Below are 19,029 nucleotides of genomic sequence, written 5' to 3'. Positions count from 1 at the left end.
TACGGGGAGACTTCAGCTTCCTACCCCTCCCTTCCCACACGTCCCTACTCCCAAGGGGATCTCAAGAGAGGCTGGAGTGGGAAACAGGACCGATAGGCCCATGACCCCGAGTGTAGGCGACTCAGACCCAGTTCTGACAACCCAGCATCCTTACAACTGCTCCGGGTTTTGGCTCACTCCTTGGGTGTCTGCAGACCCTGGGGTTGGGGTGAAGAGCCCAGAAAAGAGGTTTCCACCTGCCTGGCAGGATGAGGCTGGCCAGACCCCTAAGACAGACGGACGTGCCCTGTCGAGTGTGTGGAGGGAGCAGGCCCTGCGAGAGTGAGTGGAGCCCCCAGTGGGTGCACGGCTCCACCCACTCTGGTGTCTCAGACAGTGGGTCCACAGCACTGGGGCTCCAGGAGGCAGGTGAGTGCCCACGAGGAAACGGCAGAGAGGTGGCTGTCTAGCGTGGGGACGCCCGAAGGGCTCCAGAGTGCAGCTGTAGCGGTGTCTAAGCTGTAGGACAGGGGGGAGTCGGGCCAGGCTCGCACCTGGGTTTGAGGCAGGGGCCGGATCTCCTGTGAACCCAGGGTGCATTAGTTTGCCTCTCTGAGCCTGCCTCCTTGTCTGCAAGGTTAAAGCGGGAATCCACTAGGGCGGGCCTCGCCAGCCAGCCAGGAGGGAGGCCCATCTTACGCTGTTGCGCAAACTGAACAAAGACTAGCATTGTCACAGCTGTTAGCGGTGAGGACCGTGGTGACGGTGACACGGACGAAGGGGGCGTGGCAGCCGGGGGCCTTGGATGTGCCTGTGGACGGAAGCTTCCGGCAACTCAGTCTCCCAGAGCCCTTGAGGACCCCGCAGGTGGCCATTCGCCTGGAGTCTCCTTTCCTCATCAAGACAAGAAGCCAGGGCTGTGGCTGCGCTCTGGTGGGCGTTTCTCCCAGCCGCCTTCCTTTTGGGCCCCTCTTGCCCTCATGGCCAGGTGAGGGTCATCTTCCTCGCCCTTTGCTGCTCTGAGAGTCTCCAGGGGCTCGCCTCCAGAATCTTCTGATGTCCCCAGTGAGTTCCAGCTTCTGGTGGGTCAGAGATGGTGAGACGAGGTGTCCTTTGCTGCTGGTCTGCCTGTCTGCCCAGCCTTGGAGATGGCCCGCCTGTTCAGAGCCGTACGGAGCACACCTGTGCAGCAAGATGTTCGTGGTCCACCCTGCCGCAGGTGGGGGAAGGGGGCTCTGTCCTTGGGTTCCCTGTGTGTGGCAATGGGAATCCCCACAGATCCTGGAGGCTTTAGATCTTGTTAATTAAACCCTTTTGGGTTTCTTCTTTCTGAGCATCATGTCCCTGGGATGTTTCCAGAGGCTGGAAGGTATGGCCCAGGCCAGGGTTGCCACGCCTTACCGCAATTGTAGAATTTCCTTTTCAGATTATCCTCTCTCTGGAGTCCCAGCGCACAGGCTGGACAGCAGCAAGAGGATCCTGGGCATGGGCCGGACCAGATTCATTTCACAGATGAGGAAACAGGCTTGGGGAGGGGGGCGGGATGACAGTACATATCAGCCAGGAGCTTGAGGTAACACAGGAACTCTCCCGCTCCCCGGAGTGTGTAACAGCCTATACCAGCTGCATGTCCCCTCTGCTGTACCAAGAACTTGATATTGTGGGACTGGTGTCTCAGGAATGTTTTAAAACTCCCACAGTGTGTGTGTGTGTGTGTGTGTGTGTGTGTGTGTGTGTGTGTGTGTGTGTGTATGTGCCTGTGTGCGCCTGTGTGTCTGTGTGTGTGTGCATGTGTGTGTCTTTGTGTGTTGTGTGTATCCTTAAATGTCATCACGATAGAACACATAACGTCATCCTGACCCCCAGTAAGGGGTTCAAGGCCAGGAAGGAGGTCTTGCATCGGAGTATCCACTATGGGAACCTGGAGCAGGTGCCAGCTGCAAAGCCATGTTCTTTGGGGACCCCCCCCCCATGTACTTGAATTTGGCTCCCTAGAGAGATGAGTGTTCTCAGGGAAACTCCATAGCTGGCTTCCAGTCACATGTCAGTCCTGGGTCATGCTTGGGTCGGGTGGGCTTGCTAAGCCCCCTGGGGCTGGTGGCACCTTCCTGAGTCTCTCAGTGGCTCCACGTTCTTCCCCCTGCTGCATACCTCCCCCTCCCTGCCTCTTGCTTTCTTCCTTATGTTGTGAAAGTTATAAAATGAAACCCGGCGGAGGGTGACAGATTGCAAGCAGCGAATTTCTGGACGCTTAATGCAAATTACCTAGTGTCTTGGTATATCCAATATGCAGAATGTCTCCCTCCTCCGTCTGGGAGAGGGGGAGGGAGAAAAGCCCCCTCCTTCGGGGTGGGGAGCCGCTAGTACCGAATATCAAATACGATCAAGACAGCTTTTAACATGTCATGCTCGGCTTCCCAACACGTAATGAATCAGTGGGAAAGGAGATTTCCACTGCGGAGGGAAAAAAAATGTGTTTTGAAAGGAAGGTTCATAGACGCACAGGACACTTGTCACTCACCACCCCTGCCCAAGGCCTACACCTTCGCAGTGGCAGCAACAAAAGGAAACTCAGGAAGTGCCCTCCATCAAATGCAAGGTCACAATGGGGCACAGCGAGGGAAAGAAAGGAAGGGGGGGGGGGAAATAGCCCTGCTGGCTCTGGATCACACCCACTGCCTCCTGGCCACTTTTTGTTCCTCCTGGCTCAGGAAGACGCACCAGCTTGATAAATAACGTCAGGCAGAGGGACCCTCTTCAGTCCTCCTGAGTGGTGGGCGCTGGCCTGGTCAAGAGGTAGCGGAGAACCCGAGTCCCCAGGAAGGCAGGGGCAGGAAATATCAAAGAGGGAGCAAGACAGGCCTGGGACGGGTAAACCGGCCCTAGTACAGGCCTTCCCAGGACAGGGACAGCAGGGAGACCACACTGGCCCTTGGCCACACACTCTATCTTGCGGCTTCCTGCTGAGTGTTCTGGGGGGCCCTGGGCTGCCTGTGGGCAGAGATGCAGCTGGGAGTGACTGCCAGAGACACCCATTACCTTACACCATTGCTGACTCGGCAGACAGACCAGAAGTGCTGGGATGCAGAGAGAAGCCATGTGAGGTCACAGCAGGACTGTGTACAGCATTATTAAGGGGCCAGAAGCCAACCTCAAAGTCACCTTGACTGTGGCTTTCCAGAGTCCCCAGAACTGGGAACAGCAGGTTTCCTGGGTACACACCCCAGTCAGCAGTGCTTACTGGGAGGAGCTGGGGGAACAGGGAGGATCTGGGAGAGCAGGAAGTGTAGGGGGTAGATAGGAGAGCAGGGAGGGTAGGGAGAACTGGGGGGACAGGGGGAGTAGAGAGAATCTGGAGGTAGGGAGAAGCTGGGGGTAGGGAGGAGCTGGGAGAGCAGAAGAACAGGAGGGAATGGGGGAGCAGAGGACGGCGGGCAGGTAGGTGCTCCTGGAAACCCTCCAGCAAGCAGAGGGAGGGGAGAATGAGCTCCTCATCAGGTCTGGAGATTCAGCCACAGCCCAGGTACTAGGAGGGGCAGCTTGGCCTCCATAGTATCAGGTCAAGGGCCAGCATAGGGAAGCATACAAAAGAGATCTGTACAGAGGAGGGGCTTGCGGGCTGGCTTTACCAGGGATTCGGAAGGGGGGCTAAGGCCCCCATGACACACCTGGACCTTGGTCCTGTCCTCCTCACCGGGGATTCCGGCCACTGAGCTGAGATGGTGGTGTGTATACACCAGCGGATGTTCATTCTGGCTTGATGGGCCTATGTTGTGAGAGGAGGGTGCTGGGACTCGGAGCGCAAGGGAGGCAGCCTCGGTGTGGCCACAGCTCCTTGCTTGTGTTCCCCGGAAGAGATTTTCTGCCTCAGCTCTCTCCTTTGTGAATGTGCCTGTCACGACACTTCCCCTGATTCCCCGCCATTCCTCAAGGGGCTTTAAAGGACACGGCGGTAAGGGGGGATTCTGATTTGGTGTCAGAGGGACTTCTGCTGTGATAATTCGGTCCAGGGAGACCTTGGGAAGGAGCAGGACAGTGGAAGGAAGGGGAGTCCTTCAGCCCCAGCGGTCACTGTGTCTCTGGAAGGTTGACAGGGCAGGTGTGTCAGCTCTGATCACAGTGATGGCGTGTGTGCGTGCACCCGCGAGAATCCGCGTCGGGCCCCTTTGTCTTCCCCGGGAAGAGACCCTTGCACTGTGACAAAGAGGTGACAAGTGGCAGTGCCGTTGTCCCAGTGTCTTCACCCTAGGGGTTGTGGGGTTGGCCCCTCTCTTCCTCCTCTTCTGTCTGAGCTCATCTGTACCCACACGAGAAACCCTCGGCAAGGGTGACCATTTGTTTAACTTGTCATACTAACCAGGTCACCTTGGACACAGACAAGGTAGTCATTTATTCAGGTGTAAACCGGGACACTCCCAGGCAAGTCTGGGCATGGGGTCACCCTACTTCCCAGCCACATGACAGAGCCAGCTGGAGACGGAGCCCACTGCTGCGCCTAGGGGAAATGAGCCCCTTTGGAGTTGTTGATGCTGGAAGGCTGTCACCATAGCAACAAGGTCAATGGGAACCGGCAGCCGTGCGTAGGCTTAATTCTCACTGTATCCCTGTCGACAGGGATAAAGGCCCTACTTTTCTGATTTCTTGGTTCAGCCAGATGAAGTTTTCATTAGATTCAACTTCTCACATCCAGACACCCACGTGCTGTTCCGATCTCCATCCCGTCAGTTTCCACAGTCCCATTTCGGGAGGCACTGCCGAGGTTGGGAGGGCTGGGGTGCACAAGGCCCCTCTGGCTGCAGGGTCTCAGCTAACCATGAATGCTGGTTCTTGCTGTCCAGATACGGGGTGCTGGGACCCCATGTTTACTGGAGGCCTGGACTTCATGCCGTGTCATGCCTCCCCAGGAGCTGCTGAGCGGAGAACTTACAGCAGCCACACTGCTTCAGATGGTGGTGAGGAGTTGGGACCCTTGGGTCAGGACATCTACACCATGTGGGAACAGCATGGCCTTGGCTTCTGAATTTGGCCTCTAGGGAAACCTTAAAGGCCCAGGACGACTGAAAAGTGGCCTCGGATGGGTAAGCCTTAGACTCTCCTCCTTTCACCTTCCGATTGGATGGGGATTTCCTTCACAGCAGTAGTGAATGTGCTGGAAACGCCCACTTACTGGCAATGTTGGAAGACCAATTTGGCAGGGGCAGAGTCTCTATTGGTGGCTGGCTTCAGACTGTGGGTCACAGGCCCTTCCACCTCTCCAGGGACGAGCCGGCAGGGGAAGGTGCAGGTGTAAATGCCTGGGTGTCTAGTCTTTCTGGGCCACTTGAAATTAGGGACAGGAGACCCCTTCCAGATATTTAGATGACTGGTTTCCTTTAGGGGAAACCACCTCTTTCTTTCTTTCTTTCTTTCTTTCTTTCTTTCTTTCTTTCTTTCTTTCTTTCTTTCTTTTTTTTTGTTGTTTTTTGAGATAGGATTTCTCTGTGTAGCTCAGGCTGTCCTGGAACTCACAGAAGAGATATGTCTGCCTTTGGAGTGCTGGGATTAAAAGTGTGCTCCACCACTGCCCAACAGGAAACCCCCTCTTAACTCCCAGTTACGTGCTCAATCAGGGATCTTGATTTTTAAAAGAGATTTAAAATCCGGGGAGCTTGAGCATGCCACATTTCTCTGGACCATCTCCTCTGACAAGCTGATCTCCCAGTCGGAATCTGACCCATGACAGTCAGGCCCAGGCCAGGGTGAGAACACTCCACAAAAGTTTGCTGAACTGAGCTGGTGATGGGGAGGATAAAGCCAGGAGGGACTTTTGGAACAGCTGGGGGTACAAGAACCCAGGAAGCCCTGGGGAACGACAGGCTAGGGACAGGCAGGGATTCAGAAGCGTTTTCCTCCTGGGGGACTTTGTGGCTCTGTAGCATCTGGGGGGGGGTAAGGGGAGCCTAAGGAACCTGACTCTGTGCCAGGCTGGAAGACAGCCACAGTGCATTAGAGTGAGGCGTTCCCAAGAATATGGCTGGGCAGAGCAGGGCTCAACCCATCTGAGGTTCCAGGGACAGTGGCTCTTAACCCAGGCACAACACAGTGCCCAGGGAATCCTCTCCAGGTCCTTCAGGACAGTCATTGCTTCCCCAGCCTCCCAGGTCCTGAAGCTGCAGCAGGATACAAGACTTCTGCCCCTAAGGACAGAGCTGCTATCTTGGCCCTGGGGACAAAGACGGTCTCCCTTGTATTTGTAGGATCCGTACTCAGGACTTTCCTTCAGTTCCAGTGTTCTAGCAAGACCCCACTGGGTCATCTGGGTCTGGTGGCGTAGGCCTGAAATTCAAGCCACCCAGGAGGCTGAGGTGTGAGGACCACAAAGACTGGCCTGGGAAGCCTAGTGAAATCCCGTCTCAGAACAGAAAGCAGAGAGGGCCTTAGCACTGCGGTTCGGACATGGGCGAGGCCCTGTGTTCGTTCCCCAGCCCCATGCCTTCCACAGGATCACGCCTCCTGCTGGTACCAAGACCCAGACTGCAACCCCAGAAAATGTCTAGAGTGGCAGCTCTTAATTCAGAGTCTAGGGAGCAACTTCGATCGGGGACACCCAGAATCCAGGCCTCCATCTTCAGGACATCTTGATAAATCTTCAACCCCATCTCTCTGTCATCCCAGGAGGTCCAAGGGTGAGGGTGCTGGCCTAGCTCTTCAGAGAGAGCCTTGGCTTTGCCTCTCCCTGGTTTCTGATTCTAGAAAACACAGGCCTGGAAATCCCAGTCTGAGAATGGTATGTAAAACACCAGAGTCCTGTGGCTAGCTTCCCCCAGGGAATCAGAACACAGCAGGACAGGGCCCAGAGCCTGCCTCCTGAGACCTGCCCAGTTTCTTCAGGGACTCCCTGCTCCTGCCTCTGATTACTCCCTGCTCACAGCAGCGTGGACACTCACAGCAGCGTGGGCGCTCACAGCAGCGTGGGCACTCACAGCAGCGTGGGCGCTCACAGCAGCGTGGGGACTCCGGCTTACACCTGATTTAAGGGTCCCTCACTCCTATCCCGGAGGTCTTCCTCCACTGCAGGGATCCTTCCAGGCAACAGTCCGTCTGAGGCTGATACCTGACTCTCTGCTCTTCTCATGACTACACTTTCACCCACTGGGCAGTTGCCTTGCCACTTCCAAGGCCAGCCACCCTCCCTCCCCAGGCTCTGCTCAGACAATCCCCCCAGGAAGGCTAGGCACATCCTGGAGGTGCTCTGCTACCACTGGCCACCAGGTGGCGCTAATTGACCAGGAAACGGGTCCAGAAGGGCCAGGAAAGAAGCGCCTTTGTTGATTTTATCTCTTGATATTCCATAATCACCAGGATTACAATCTAAGCAAAAAAAAAAAAAAAAAAAAAAGAGCAAAACAAATAAACGCAGCCCCCTCCCTTACCCCATCTGTCTTTGTTTGAAAAATCACGAGGAAACACGACACTTTGAATATATACCGCCCCCGAGGCTCAGTGGCTGGCACCAGTGAGCTCCCTGAAACAGTTGGGAAGAGGCACCGGGACTGGGGGATTGGGTGGCAGAGAAGCTGGGTGAGGAGTTCCCGGGATAGGCAGGCACCCTTAGGTACCGCTCCTTCTCTTCTTTGCCCCTGAAGCTGTGGCTTTGCAATGTGGGGTCCCTGTCTGCAGTCTCCCCGGCCCATGCCGGCCGCCCTGGGGCTGGAAAAGGCCCACGGCTGAGTGTGCAGCAAAGACTGAAGAGTCAAGGCACCCAAGGGCTGCTGGGAGCGATATCAGCGCCCCGGAACCGTCTTCACCACGGCCATCACCCTTTGCTTGGGGGGGGGGCTTCTCCCTGCAGTGCTTACGGGGGCTTCTCCCTGCAGTGCTTACGGGGGCTTCACCCTGCAGTGCTTACGGGGGCTTCACCCTGCAGTGCTTACGGGGGCTTCTCCATGCAGTGCTTACGGGGGCTTCTCCCTGCAGTGCTTACGGGGGCTTCTCCCTGCAGTGCTTACGGGGGCTTCTCCCTGCAGTGCTTACGGGGGCTTCTCCCTGCAGTGCTTACGGGGGCTTCACCCTGCAGGCATCGCGGTCCCAGCCCACGCTCACCACGCCTCCACATCACACACATCATGGTTTTCCTCGCCCTCGTGCTCAGCATGCCCTGGTCTCCTCGCTCTCAGCGTGGTCTCCACCCCACCCCCCCCACTCAACACGGTGTCCATGTCTACGCCTAACGCGGACTCTTACTCCACGTTCAACACGACATCCGTTCCTGCAAGTTCAACGTGGTCTCCGCTCCCGTGGTCACACGCATTTTGGTCTCTCACATGGAACATGTACATTCGGCTCAGCCCGCACCCCCGACCCCACCCCCACAGTTGTCGGGGCCTCTCTGACCCCAAATTCAGGAGGTCCCCAACACTTCTCACTCGACCAGGCCTGCGGGCCTCGGTCCTGACACCATCCCATCGGCACCACATCTGGCCTTGACTCATCTCTGCTTCCTTTCTGCTGCTCCACATGGACTGTCTGGGATACCCCATGGTCTTCCGCGTGCCCCAGATCCCATTCTGTCCTCCTGGATGGGGGCCTGGGGCCCCTGGAACACGGGCATCCTCCTTGATCTCTCTGTCCGGTTTACACTCCTGCGATGCTTTCTGGGTAGGTTTGACTTCCCAGGGCCTCCTCCTGCCTGGCTCCTTCCCAAAGCCCAGGGCCGCATGGGTCTCAGTGGTCCCAATCTGGCTGGAGGAGGGCAGGAGATGCCCAGGTGGCCTTCGGGCGTCCTTGCCGGGCACACAGGGGGTTGTGAGCTGAGGACCTGGCTGCCAGAGGGTGCTGCTCTGGGCTTTGGTCTGGTTTTACTCCTAGCTGCTGTTAGTATCCTAATCATTTGACATCTGTGATGTCATTTCAGGGCCACAGGGACCCGTGGAGGCAAGGCCGACTGTCATGCCTTCCCAGGGAAGAGAGCAGGGCTTCCCAGAAAGCTCAGGTGTCTTGGCCAAGACTGGGAAAGGGGAAGCTGACTCCATACAGATCAATGCCCCCATGCTCACTTTCCCGCCTCCATGCTCTGCTGGGAATCCTTTCACACGGCTTTCCCTTGTCATCACGGCCACCTAGAGCCAGAGTCACTTCTCAGGTTCATGTCCCGTGGCTGGTGTACCAGAGTACCCTTGGCCTTGACTCCTGGGCCAGGAGGTGGGGTTGTTCTGGGAGAAAGTTTCAGAGGTTGTGGAGTCAGGAACCCAAGCCACCTCCTTACTGAGCTCGGGTGTGTGTCCCTGCTTATGTGTGTCCAAGGTGGCAGGGATGCTGTATGCATGCGGGTTTCTATGTGTGCAGGTGCGCATGGCATTATGGGGCATGCAGGAGTAGTGGGATATCAGGTGGTTGCTGTCCCAGGCTAGGCGACTTTCCCACTTGGCCTTCCTTTTGAGGCTGAAGACACCTGCCATGGCCATCTAAGGACCCAGAGTGACATGTGGGGGGTTCCCAGAAGACAGTTGGGCAGAACCAAAGTTGGGCTGGCTGAAGGCTGGAACCATCTAATGCTTTCTGGAGTGGAGGAGACCCGCAGAAAGCTCAGGCCTCGCTCATCTTTGCGAGGCCGTCGGACACCATCCAGGGTGCTCCAAAAGGAGTCCAAAGGCAGGGAGAGCCGGGCGTGGCTGTTGCTCAGGCAAGGGCCGGGAACACTGTAAAAACCCTTGCCCATCACTCTGGCTGCTAGCTGGGGAGAAGTTGGCATGCTCTTCCCGGATGGACAGCCAGGAAGTGGGGCAGGGCAAAAAGCCATGGGTGCCCTATGGGAACCAGTTTTATCTGGCTCCCTGTTGGATCACAGAAGCTGAGTGCAAAATTTAGATCATGGTGGTGATGGCTTTGGGCCACTGAACAAATTTCCCAGCAAGCTGGAAGGACCAAGAGCCAACGCCTTGCCTGCAGTCCAGCCACCCCCCCCAGTCAAAAGCGTCCCTCAGAACAGCTGTAAGGGAGTAGACCCCAGGACTTCCAGGATGTGACAGACTGTATGCAGATGGGCTCCATTCTCCCCACTCCAGACAGGACCCCGGACAGTCGTCCCCAGACTTTGGCCTGAGATGAGCAGTTCTGCATACCGTAGGCCAGCAAAGCTGAAGCCCACAGGGCACTCAGGCAGACTTCACACGCGGAGACTCATTTCCCCAAACACGCCCAGCAGAACACCGTACTGCCTCGATGCCTGCCCAACCAGGGGCGATTACAGGACAAAATTTTTCCCATTAACACTTGAGTAGAAAGGATGTATACTATCCTGGGGTCTACACTTAAAGGGAAGAGGCTTGCTCTCCCTCCCTCCTTCCTCCTTCGACTGGAATGCAGCTGTGATGGCAAAGGCTGCAGCAACCGTCTTTAATCTGCAAACGTGGGCAGCGTCCTGTAAGTGGTAGAGCCACGGTGGCCAACCAGATGCTGGGGACCGCCATGTCAGCCCTGGACTGTGAAACTTGTGAGAGTGACAGAGAGAGAGAGAGAGAGAGAGAGAGAGAGAGAGAGAGAGAGAGAGAGAGAGAGAGAGAGAGAGAGAGAGAGAGAGAGAGAAAGAGAGAAAGAGAGACAGAGACAGAGACAGAGAGACAGAGACAGAGAGAGACATAGACAGAGACAGAGACAGAGAGAGAGAATGACAGAGAGAGAGACAGACAGAGAGAGAGACAGACAGAGAGAGAGTGACAGAGAGAGACAGACAGAGAGACAGAGAGACAGAGAGAGAGAGAGATTTCTTTTTCTTTTTTTAAATTTAAGCCACTGTTATTTGGCAAGAAGGGATTATAAGAGCCAGGAAAGCTCTTCGGAAGCCTGTTGGGAATTCAATCAGACATCTTAATTTTCCCTCTGTGTTTACTCTCTCTGTGTGGACTCTTCAGACTGCAGGTGCAGGGAAGGCCTCTTAGTCCAAAGAATCAGATGCACAAGGAGCCCCTCTCCTCCCTGGAGGCGGGCGCAACAGAGACCGTGTGCGGACAGAGGAGGCCTTATACCACCAATCAGTGTCATGTTCTGATTAAGCTGTTGACAACTCTGATGGGCAGAGAGATGGGGAAACATCAGGGCATCAAGCTGGGAAGTCTTTGAAGGAATGTGATTTATGAAGCTAATGTCTTTGGCTCCAGCATTCATGGCATGCCTATTCTGGAAGCCATCTGATGGCTTCTTGGCTCTCAGCACACGGTGCTTTTCCCTGAACACTGCTGGCTGGCACCTGTGCGCCGTCCAAGTCTGATCCGCAGCTAGGCACTTATGGGGGCTGTGTTTCCAAGCGTTGGTCCCCAGGCGGAGCCTGCCTGCATGGCACAGTTTGGGACAGGCACACCAGTTCCTTGAGTGCTGTGACCTCTTGGTCTCCCTCATGTGGTGTTATGTAACTACATTGATTCACTGCAGGCTCTGAACAATCGTTCACCATTCCTTCTGGTTAAACCTTAGAAGCCAAATCAAGTCTCCTTTTTGCCCTCTGGAGTTTAGGAGCCTGAGCCTCCTGCCCGTCCTGGAGATGGCACCCTTGCATGGCCCTGATGGCTTCAGGTAGAAGCTGTGTGCGTTTGGTGATGAAGCCCTAGGCAGAGACCCTGAGCGTTAGGGTCTGCCTGGCAGATATGGTTTTCCCTGGTAGCCTGTCCCGGGTGTGTTTCTGGCACACGCAATCTCTGACACTTCTGCCAGGACACAGTCATCTGCTTCCCGGTGCCTGGCTGGAGTCTCTCATCGGCAAACAGGCCCTAATTTGCCAGTGGCACATGGTGTGTAGAACTCTTTCCAGTGACCCAGAAGACAACTAGGACTGTTCCAGAGAGGAGGAAGCAATGTGCTCCTGCTACCCAGGCTTTGGGGCAAGGAGCCCCCTTAGACAGAACACCGAGGCTGTGGGCCAGCGGCAGAAGCATTTGGACTCTGGCCACCCTTTCAAGTCAAGAGTCCTCCCTAGGGTCTTTCTGGAAGTGATAACTAAGTGACAGGAAGAAGGCAGAGATTTAGGAAGCCGACCCTCTCTGTCTTCTCCGATTGCTGGCCCTCTCTGAATAAAGCGGTGCTAATTCTCGCCTCTGCTGGTTTATGTCTGTGAATGACAGGAGCCAGAACCAAATTCCAGTTTCAAGGCGGCCATAGAACCAGGACAGCGGTTAGTCTCCTGAGTCCCAGCTCGGGCTCCTCCTACTGTCTGGCCTGGTGGCACCAGAGTATGCCCTGGGCAGAGTCCCTGCCCCAGCTAATCCAAGGCATTGCCTAGGAGGAGGGACAAATAGGCCCAAGGCCCCCATGTGGGGTTGAGTAGGACCCCTGTCGGTGTTTGTTGACATCCCTTGTGGCCTTCTGGGCCCTGAATGAGAATTAGGAGGCCCTCCCCCCCGAAGCAGGGAACCTAAGAGCTGGCCCTGAGATGAGAGGGTACATTTGGGCAGCTTTAGCTTCCAAAGCCTGGATCGTGGAGGCGTGGCCTGTGGTCCTGCAGACACTGGACCAAAGCCAATACGGTTGCTTTCTGTCTACACCCCCAAAGCATTTCTGAATGCTAGCTGTACGCCAGGGTCTGTAGAATTGGGAAGAGGTGGTGTGGTCCGTCTGGGTTTATTTCTGTCTGATGCTCCCTGGAGTGGGGGGTTTTGAGGAGACCAGGGGGCCTTGGGGGATATGGGGTGAGCCTATGGGGAGGGGCTGAGTTCAGGGACCCGAAGTGGGGTAAATAAATGGAGTGGGGAGAGGCCGCAAGGCCTCAGGAAGCGTGCAGAGGTCTGAGGCGGGGGGCCCAGGGTGGAGCACTGTCCGCCATCATAGGAGAGCGGCACCAGGGGCTTCCGACTAGGGCAGACACAGTCAGAGCTGCAGCCAAGGGTGAAACCTGAATCCCGAAGGCCCCTGGTACAGTCCCTGTGGTACCAGATTCAGTACGGCTGTGCTCAGGCATCAGGGGATGCCCTGTCCTGAGGCCCAGCCTCAGGGTACACTCTTTGGGTCTTTCTCCAATACATAACATTTTGTCCCCAGTGACCCTCTCTGTCTGACTGAGCCCGGCTGGGAGGGGCAGGAGGTGGGGGATGTAGAACCTTCAGAAACAAGGCCCCTCACGAGGCTCCCTGGTCCCCTGGGCCGTCTGTCTCAGTGCCTCGCACCTGACAGATGCTGCCGAAAGCTCAGCTTTGCTGATGAGATGAAATCAACTCAGTCACTGAAAGCCATTTGCCACTCAGGCTGGGCACCGTGGCAGCCCAGGGACAGCAGGCTGCCTCCGTGTCCAGAGCCAGCACGGGCAGCCAAGGGTAGGAGCAGGGGCCAGCTCTACCACCCGCCGCCACACTTCCGTTCCCTGCCTTGCTCGCCGCGGCCCCCCCGCTCCTGTGCGGTGGCGGACACACTCTTGATCTCTCCCAGCTTACTCTGCCTTGCTGAGTCTTACCTTCTGAGTCTGAGGTACATGCGTGTCTGGGGCGGGGGCGGTGCATGCGTATGGAGGTCACAGGGCAACTTGGGAGGGTGCCCTCATCTGCTTCCCGCCCTTTTGCTTGAGGCAGAGTCTCTGACCGGCCTGGAACCTCACGAGCTAGGCTAGCTGGCTGGGGACCGTCACCTGTCACCTCACCGCCTCTGCCGTGGCCTGGCTTTTCGACACGAGCCCCAGGGACCTGGGTTCAGGTTCTGATGCTCGCAAGCCGGAACTCCACAGATTAAAGCCGGCTCCCTGACCCGGGTCTGAGAGTTTGTGCCTTGACTGCAGCAGTGTGGAAGCTTATAGGATCAAGCGACTGTAGGTATGGGGGTGGGGGTGACTGGGGATGTCATTAAAGCTAAATTCGAAGTCCCAGCACGGCACGCTGGGTCCCCCCCCAAGGCCCACCTGGGCGATGCTAGCTGGGGCCCAGGGAGGGGTACTCACACATGGGCTTCAGCTGCCCGATGAGCTCCTCCTTGGTCCACTTGGCCCACTCCTTCTTGTCGGTGTTGATGGAGCAGAGGATGGGCCCACAGGGCTTGCCGCAGTCCTCGATGGCTGGCACGTTCAGGTAGTGTACCAGCACGATGTCGGGGTTCTGTGGGGAGAGCAGACACTGGCACCGTGAGGGCACAGCAGGTGTAGATCGCCCCACACTGCCTGGCGGCACCGGCATTTTATGCTGGAGCCGGGTGACGGCACAGGACACCACTCTTAGGCGCCGCGTGGGATGCCGTTACCTTCCCTGGCCTCCATCCACCCTGTGCCGTTAAGCGCCCATCTTCATTGGGATGGCTGGGGAGGGCTGCTGGCTCTCTGGACCCTCAGGGGCCAAGTCACTCCTAAGGAGAACCTCAGGCCTACACAGTGGCTGAGGAGCATGCAGCCAAGGACCTCAACTGTGAGATGGAACTGTTGCCCTCCTCTCCTCCCCTCCTCCCTGCCCCGTGGGCATCAAGACCCCAGGCCAGCAACTGTCCCACACTGCTCAACCTTGATGCCTAATGAACATTTCCCAGTCACGGTCACCGAGGTCACTAATGTAGGCACCCAGGGGAAAGCAGCTTCAGATCTGCTTCTCCAGGCTTAGCCTCTGCCTGCAGCCCGGGACCATCCCCGGCGCGGACGGCACATAGCCCTTGTCACACCGTACCTCACCCAGCAGGTAACTGTCACCGGGGATCTCAGACACTCTTTCAATCCACTTTTTAGAGCTTAGGAACGGAGAGGGCTGCCAGCCCAAAGGCTTCAAGGACATTTGTTTCTAGAGGGTTCTATTTAAAGGGTCAGCCATACCCCCACCAGATTCAATCCAGGCACACAGGCGCCCCCTTTTGCCACCAGCAGCTCTAATGGTGACGCCGTGGGGTTTCTGAGCAGCTTTGCGGCAGCCTTCTCCCTGACTCTTGAAGGGAGAGGCTGTTTATTTGGTCACACCAGGCCTGAGAAACGAGTTAAGAACAACCGTGGCAGGTCAGGTGTGCTGTTGCACACCTGTGATGTCAGGTACAGGGCAGGAGGTGAAGCAGGAGAGTCAGGTCCAAGGTCATATACATACATACATGCATACATACACACACACACACACACACACACACACACACACACACACACACACATATATGGGGCCTACAGAGCAAGTTCAAGGCCGGCCTGGGCTACAAAAGACCCATGTCTCAAGCAACCGCCAGCCACCTCGCCAATCCAAACCGATTACTCCTCTCCACACGTGTTCCTGGACAAGCTTGCTCAACCCTTCTACCCTGACCAGAAGTGTTTCTTAAGCCACGCTCTCTTGCAGCTTTCTTAGGAAAATAGCCAAAACACAGAGGTGAACTCTGGAAAGCCCCGGGGTGGGTCCTCTCCGTGTGCTCTGCAGCCCTTACCCTCTGCTTACCCCAGACTCAAGTCCCAGGAACGGACAAGGTCCCCGGCAGAGGGAGGCCGAGTCCGTGCCTGCTGTTTTGGTTACATTCAGAGCAAGAGTAATAAATGAAAATATGAATCAATCAACTCATTAATAAATAAAGACTCAAGACTATACCATGACCACTGTGAGAAGGCAAACTGGCATAATTTAAAAAGATTTCCAATAAGTGTTGAAACGTGCTTTTTTTTCCCTGCCAACGCTCAGTTAACCAGGAAATTAAATCAACGTGAACAGGAGCCCCCTTGCTAATGGCAGCTTTTCTGGATTGTGGAAATCGCGCTCCTTAATAATAAGGATAATCCCTGCCACTGTGGGCCGATCCGTTCTTTTTAGAGTACTTCCACAATCATTATCTCATTTGGTGTCCATGCTAGCCAGGGAGACGGGCTGGCCAGGGCAGGGCACCCTCCCTCTGGAGAGGGGAACTCTGTGAAGTTGCTTGCCCAGAGCTCTGTGCCTGGCGAGGAACCCGCCTGGGCTGGGAGCCAGGGCTCTGACTTCAAACTCAGGTCCTGCCAAGACATCTGGTGGTTGCTTTTTGCTCAGCCTGACTGCTCTGCTACTCTTCATCTCACTTTATTCTTGCAATATGCCTGACAGGTGGGTGGGCCGTGTGGGTCTGCCATGCCTTCTGATTGGATGGGGTGGGCTGAAGGGATGCATACAGGGCGGTTCTCTAGAATCCTAGTCCCGAGTTCTGCCCGCCCTGAAGCCAGAGCTTGACTGGGGGTTCTTGCTGGACCCTGGGTCTGGCGAGGCAGCAGGCCTGCTGCTGAGCAAGAAGAGGAAAGATAAGAGGAGGGGTCAAAGGTCAGCAGGGACCAACTGGCCACCTGGGGCTTCCTCTGATCCCTTCCCTGGAGGGAGCTTGGCTCTGCAGGAGGGAGCTGGAATGCCGAATGCATGGGAGATGAAAAGCTGTGGCTCCTCTCCTGTCCCTACAGCCCACTGAGGTACAGTCTGGGTGCCTGAGACAGCCTGGGCATGACCCAGGGGAGATACAGTCTACCTCTTGTGAAGCCTGTGGACCCCCGCCTGCATCCTGGAGTTCCTGCATTCAGGCATCTGGAAAGTTCCCTGAGATTTGCCTGCTGCCCTCGGTGCATCCAGCCTTCACCTATCTTCAGGGCAGGTCCGGGATGCCCTCCTTCTCCAGGGCTTCCCTGGCCCCCCAGCGCTCAGTTTTTCTAAGGACTGGACAACTGACAAGCTGATTGGTTGTTCCCTTGTCTGGGTGTGGCTCTCTTCTCAGTACAAGGCCCTGGGATGTTATAACGCCCTGGCAATAACGGGCTCATTTCAGATTCGGAGACACGCACACAGGTCAAATTACGACTCTGACTCTTCCTCTTTCCAGACTTGAGGCCTGCTCAAGTCAGGCCCAGGAAAGGGTAGGGAGCAGTTCTGAATGTGGACACTAACATGCGAAGCTAATTCTTTCATCTCTATTGTCTGTCCGTCCGTCTGTCCATCAGTCCGTCTGTCCATCTATTCTATCGTTATCATCTATTTATCTTCTACTTATCTCTATCTATCTATCTATCCATCCATCCATCCATCATCCATCCATCATCCATCCCTCTTTGAATCAGTGTCTCACAGGATAGCCCAGGCTAACTCACTACGTAGCCTGTGTTGGCCTCAGAGTCACAGCAGCCTTTCTGCCTCCGCCTCATGAGGGTTGACTCGCAGGCATGAGTCACCGTGCTCAGCAGGCCTGGGTTTTCACTCTGAGTTGCATCCACACCCTACCTCACTGATTCACAGAGCCACCAACTTGAGGGTTCTAGATCAGCTCCCTTCTGGCAGCGCAGGCCTGCCATGGGGTCTTCTGTCGGCCTTTCTTATTGCCTTGACACAATTAACGGGAAGCCCATTCCCTGGTGGCCAAGGAGCTTGGCTTGGGTTTGAAAAGGGGAGAGGCAGGAGTGCTGGGGACCTTAGGGAGCCAAGTTCCCACTTCCTGTCTTGGGCAGTTTTAAGACATAGAGAATTTGCAGTGGTTTATGTTTTTGCTTTTTAATGTGTGTGTATATATACATATATATATATTTAATTTGGGGACACACATCTCTTCTTGGCAATGTTGTGGCTTTATTCATTAGCCATACACTTTATGGGGTGTTCTTGGCACAACAGCATATTCTCCTTAGCGTTCTGATGCATCGGTTTCATGGAACGCTCATGTCCCTTACCAGCTGTGATGTGGGCTGGGGTGGAGGGACAGCTCTGGGATTTCCATGAAGCTAGAGGCCGCTCCTGAAAGTGAATGTGACTTTGAGCCCGGATGTCCTGGAATTCCGGTAGGGCTTTGAACCCTGGTGTGGGAGGATCCCTATGGTACGGTCTGTGACAGTGCTGGGTAGCTAAGCAGGGAAGCCAAGGTCGAGTCCGTCACAGGTTCTCTAGTCTCCACAGACTGGAATTTCCTATCCTGACTCTTGGGGCTTGTAGCATCTCAACCGTAAACGGAAGCAGGGCCCGTGTCTCCCACTGGGGCCGAGGGTAGTAACCCCGCCCGGCCTGTGGACTAACCAAGCAGCATATGGATGGCCTAAAGCCCTGATAGTCTCAGTGACCACCAAACCCTAACCAAGCCCCAACAAAGCCTGAAGTCCTTCCTGCAGGGCGAGCCACGTTCAACGCTCAGCAGACAGGCCACCTGTGCGAAAGTTCTGGACCCACTGGCAGTTTGTCCCCATTGTCACAGGTCATAGACTCCTTGTAGTCGCTAGAGGGCATGGTGCTGGGTCTTTGGTTCTCTCTTCCCTCCACCCCTCCTTATCCTGCCACAAACCTGAAGCTCCCAAGGGTTCCTAGGCCCCTCTCCAGCCTGACTCCGTCCACGGTAGCCCACCCGCCTGCTAGCCTGCACACAGCTCTGCTCAGGGACTCAGAAATACTCGTAGTTTCTTACGGCCAAAGCACCTGCCACACCAGGCTCCCACCAGGCTACACTCAGTGAAGGACGGCACCACTGCGTCCCCGCCCTCATCCACGAGAGCAGCTGTCCCTCTCCCCTCTCCACACCCCCCCCATCGCTGTCAACTCTGCCAGCTTTCCTTGCAGCCAGCCCAACCCTTCCCTCGGCCCCGCACGCCTGCCTCGAGCCTGGAGTCCAGTGTGGGAAGCGAGCCCTTCCTCCTCTGGAGTCTCCTCATTTCCCCTCTTCCTTGGCCCTCAAACCGTTCTTCTGAAACAATCAGGTTGATCTAACAGCTTTACGGTGGCCCCTGGCCCCGAGACTAAGGTACACGCACATACTTCCGGTGCAGCAGCAAGCACAATGTCTTTCTCTTCCTCTTGTCTCCCCCTCCCCAGTAGGCTGCTCATCCCCCGTGTGCCTATGCTGCTGTTGCTGGCTGATGTGTACTCTACCCCGAGAAAGCATGTATCTTTGGAGCACTTAGCCCTAAGTCGGGTGTCTTATCAAGCCCCGCCCCTCCAGGCTCAGGGGTGTCTGTGAAGGGGAGGGGGAAGGATCACTAGAGCAGGAGGTGGCGAAGGAAACAGCGTCATACGGACCCAACAAGGCTGATGCACGCGTGAACTCGGAGGCTGCGGCGCCATGCGCAGCACCTGCACGAGCTCAAGCCAGACAAAAATCCCAGGACAGAGAAGGGGGAGTGCACATAGGGTCTCGCCCCTAGTTGAGAAGTCATTTGCAATTGAT

The 19,029-nt window shown here is 56.0% G+C and overlaps 1 protein-coding gene and 2 long non-coding RNA genes across 14 annotated transcripts in view; 2 read left to right on the top strand and 1 right to left on the bottom strand.

The window, feature by feature from the left end:
• The window catches only part of Camta1 (calmodulin binding transcription activator 1), an 814,893-nt gene that overhangs the window by 89,742 nt on the left and 706,122 nt on the right, over positions 1-19,029 (bottom strand). For all 11 annotated transcript variants that reach the window (XM_040734951.1, XM_040734950.1, XM_040734953.1 and 8 more), the window contains exon 7: positions 13,871-14,024. In XM_040734951.1, the coding sequence (XP_040590885.1) occupies positions 13,871-14,024 (154 nt within the window). The remainder of the gene's footprint in view (positions 1-13,870; positions 14,025-19,029) is intronic.
• On the top strand, positions 703-1,313 carry LOC121135775. The gene is made up of 2 exons (XR_005872886.1): positions 703-967; positions 1,046-1,313. It is a non-coding gene; the product is annotated as an uncharacterized LOC121135775 (long non-coding RNA).
• On the top strand, positions 4,275-12,040 carry LOC121135774. 2 transcript variants are annotated; one of them, XR_005872885.1, is made up of 3 exons: positions 4,275-4,699; positions 4,884-5,057; positions 10,869-12,040. It is a non-coding gene; the product is annotated as an uncharacterized LOC121135774 (long non-coding RNA). The 2 variants fall into 2 exon arrangements; XR_005872884.1 differs by having other exon boundaries at positions 4,275-5,057.

This window comes from Mesocricetus auratus, unplaced genomic scaffold, assembly GCF_017639785.1.
Source record: "Mesocricetus auratus isolate SY011 unplaced genomic scaffold, BCM_Maur_2.0 Super-Scaffold_100042, whole genome shotgun sequence".
NCBI lineage: Eukaryota > Metazoa > Chordata > Mammalia > Rodentia > Cricetidae > Mesocricetus > Mesocricetus auratus.
This window is presented reverse-complemented; position numbering and strand designations above follow the sequence as displayed.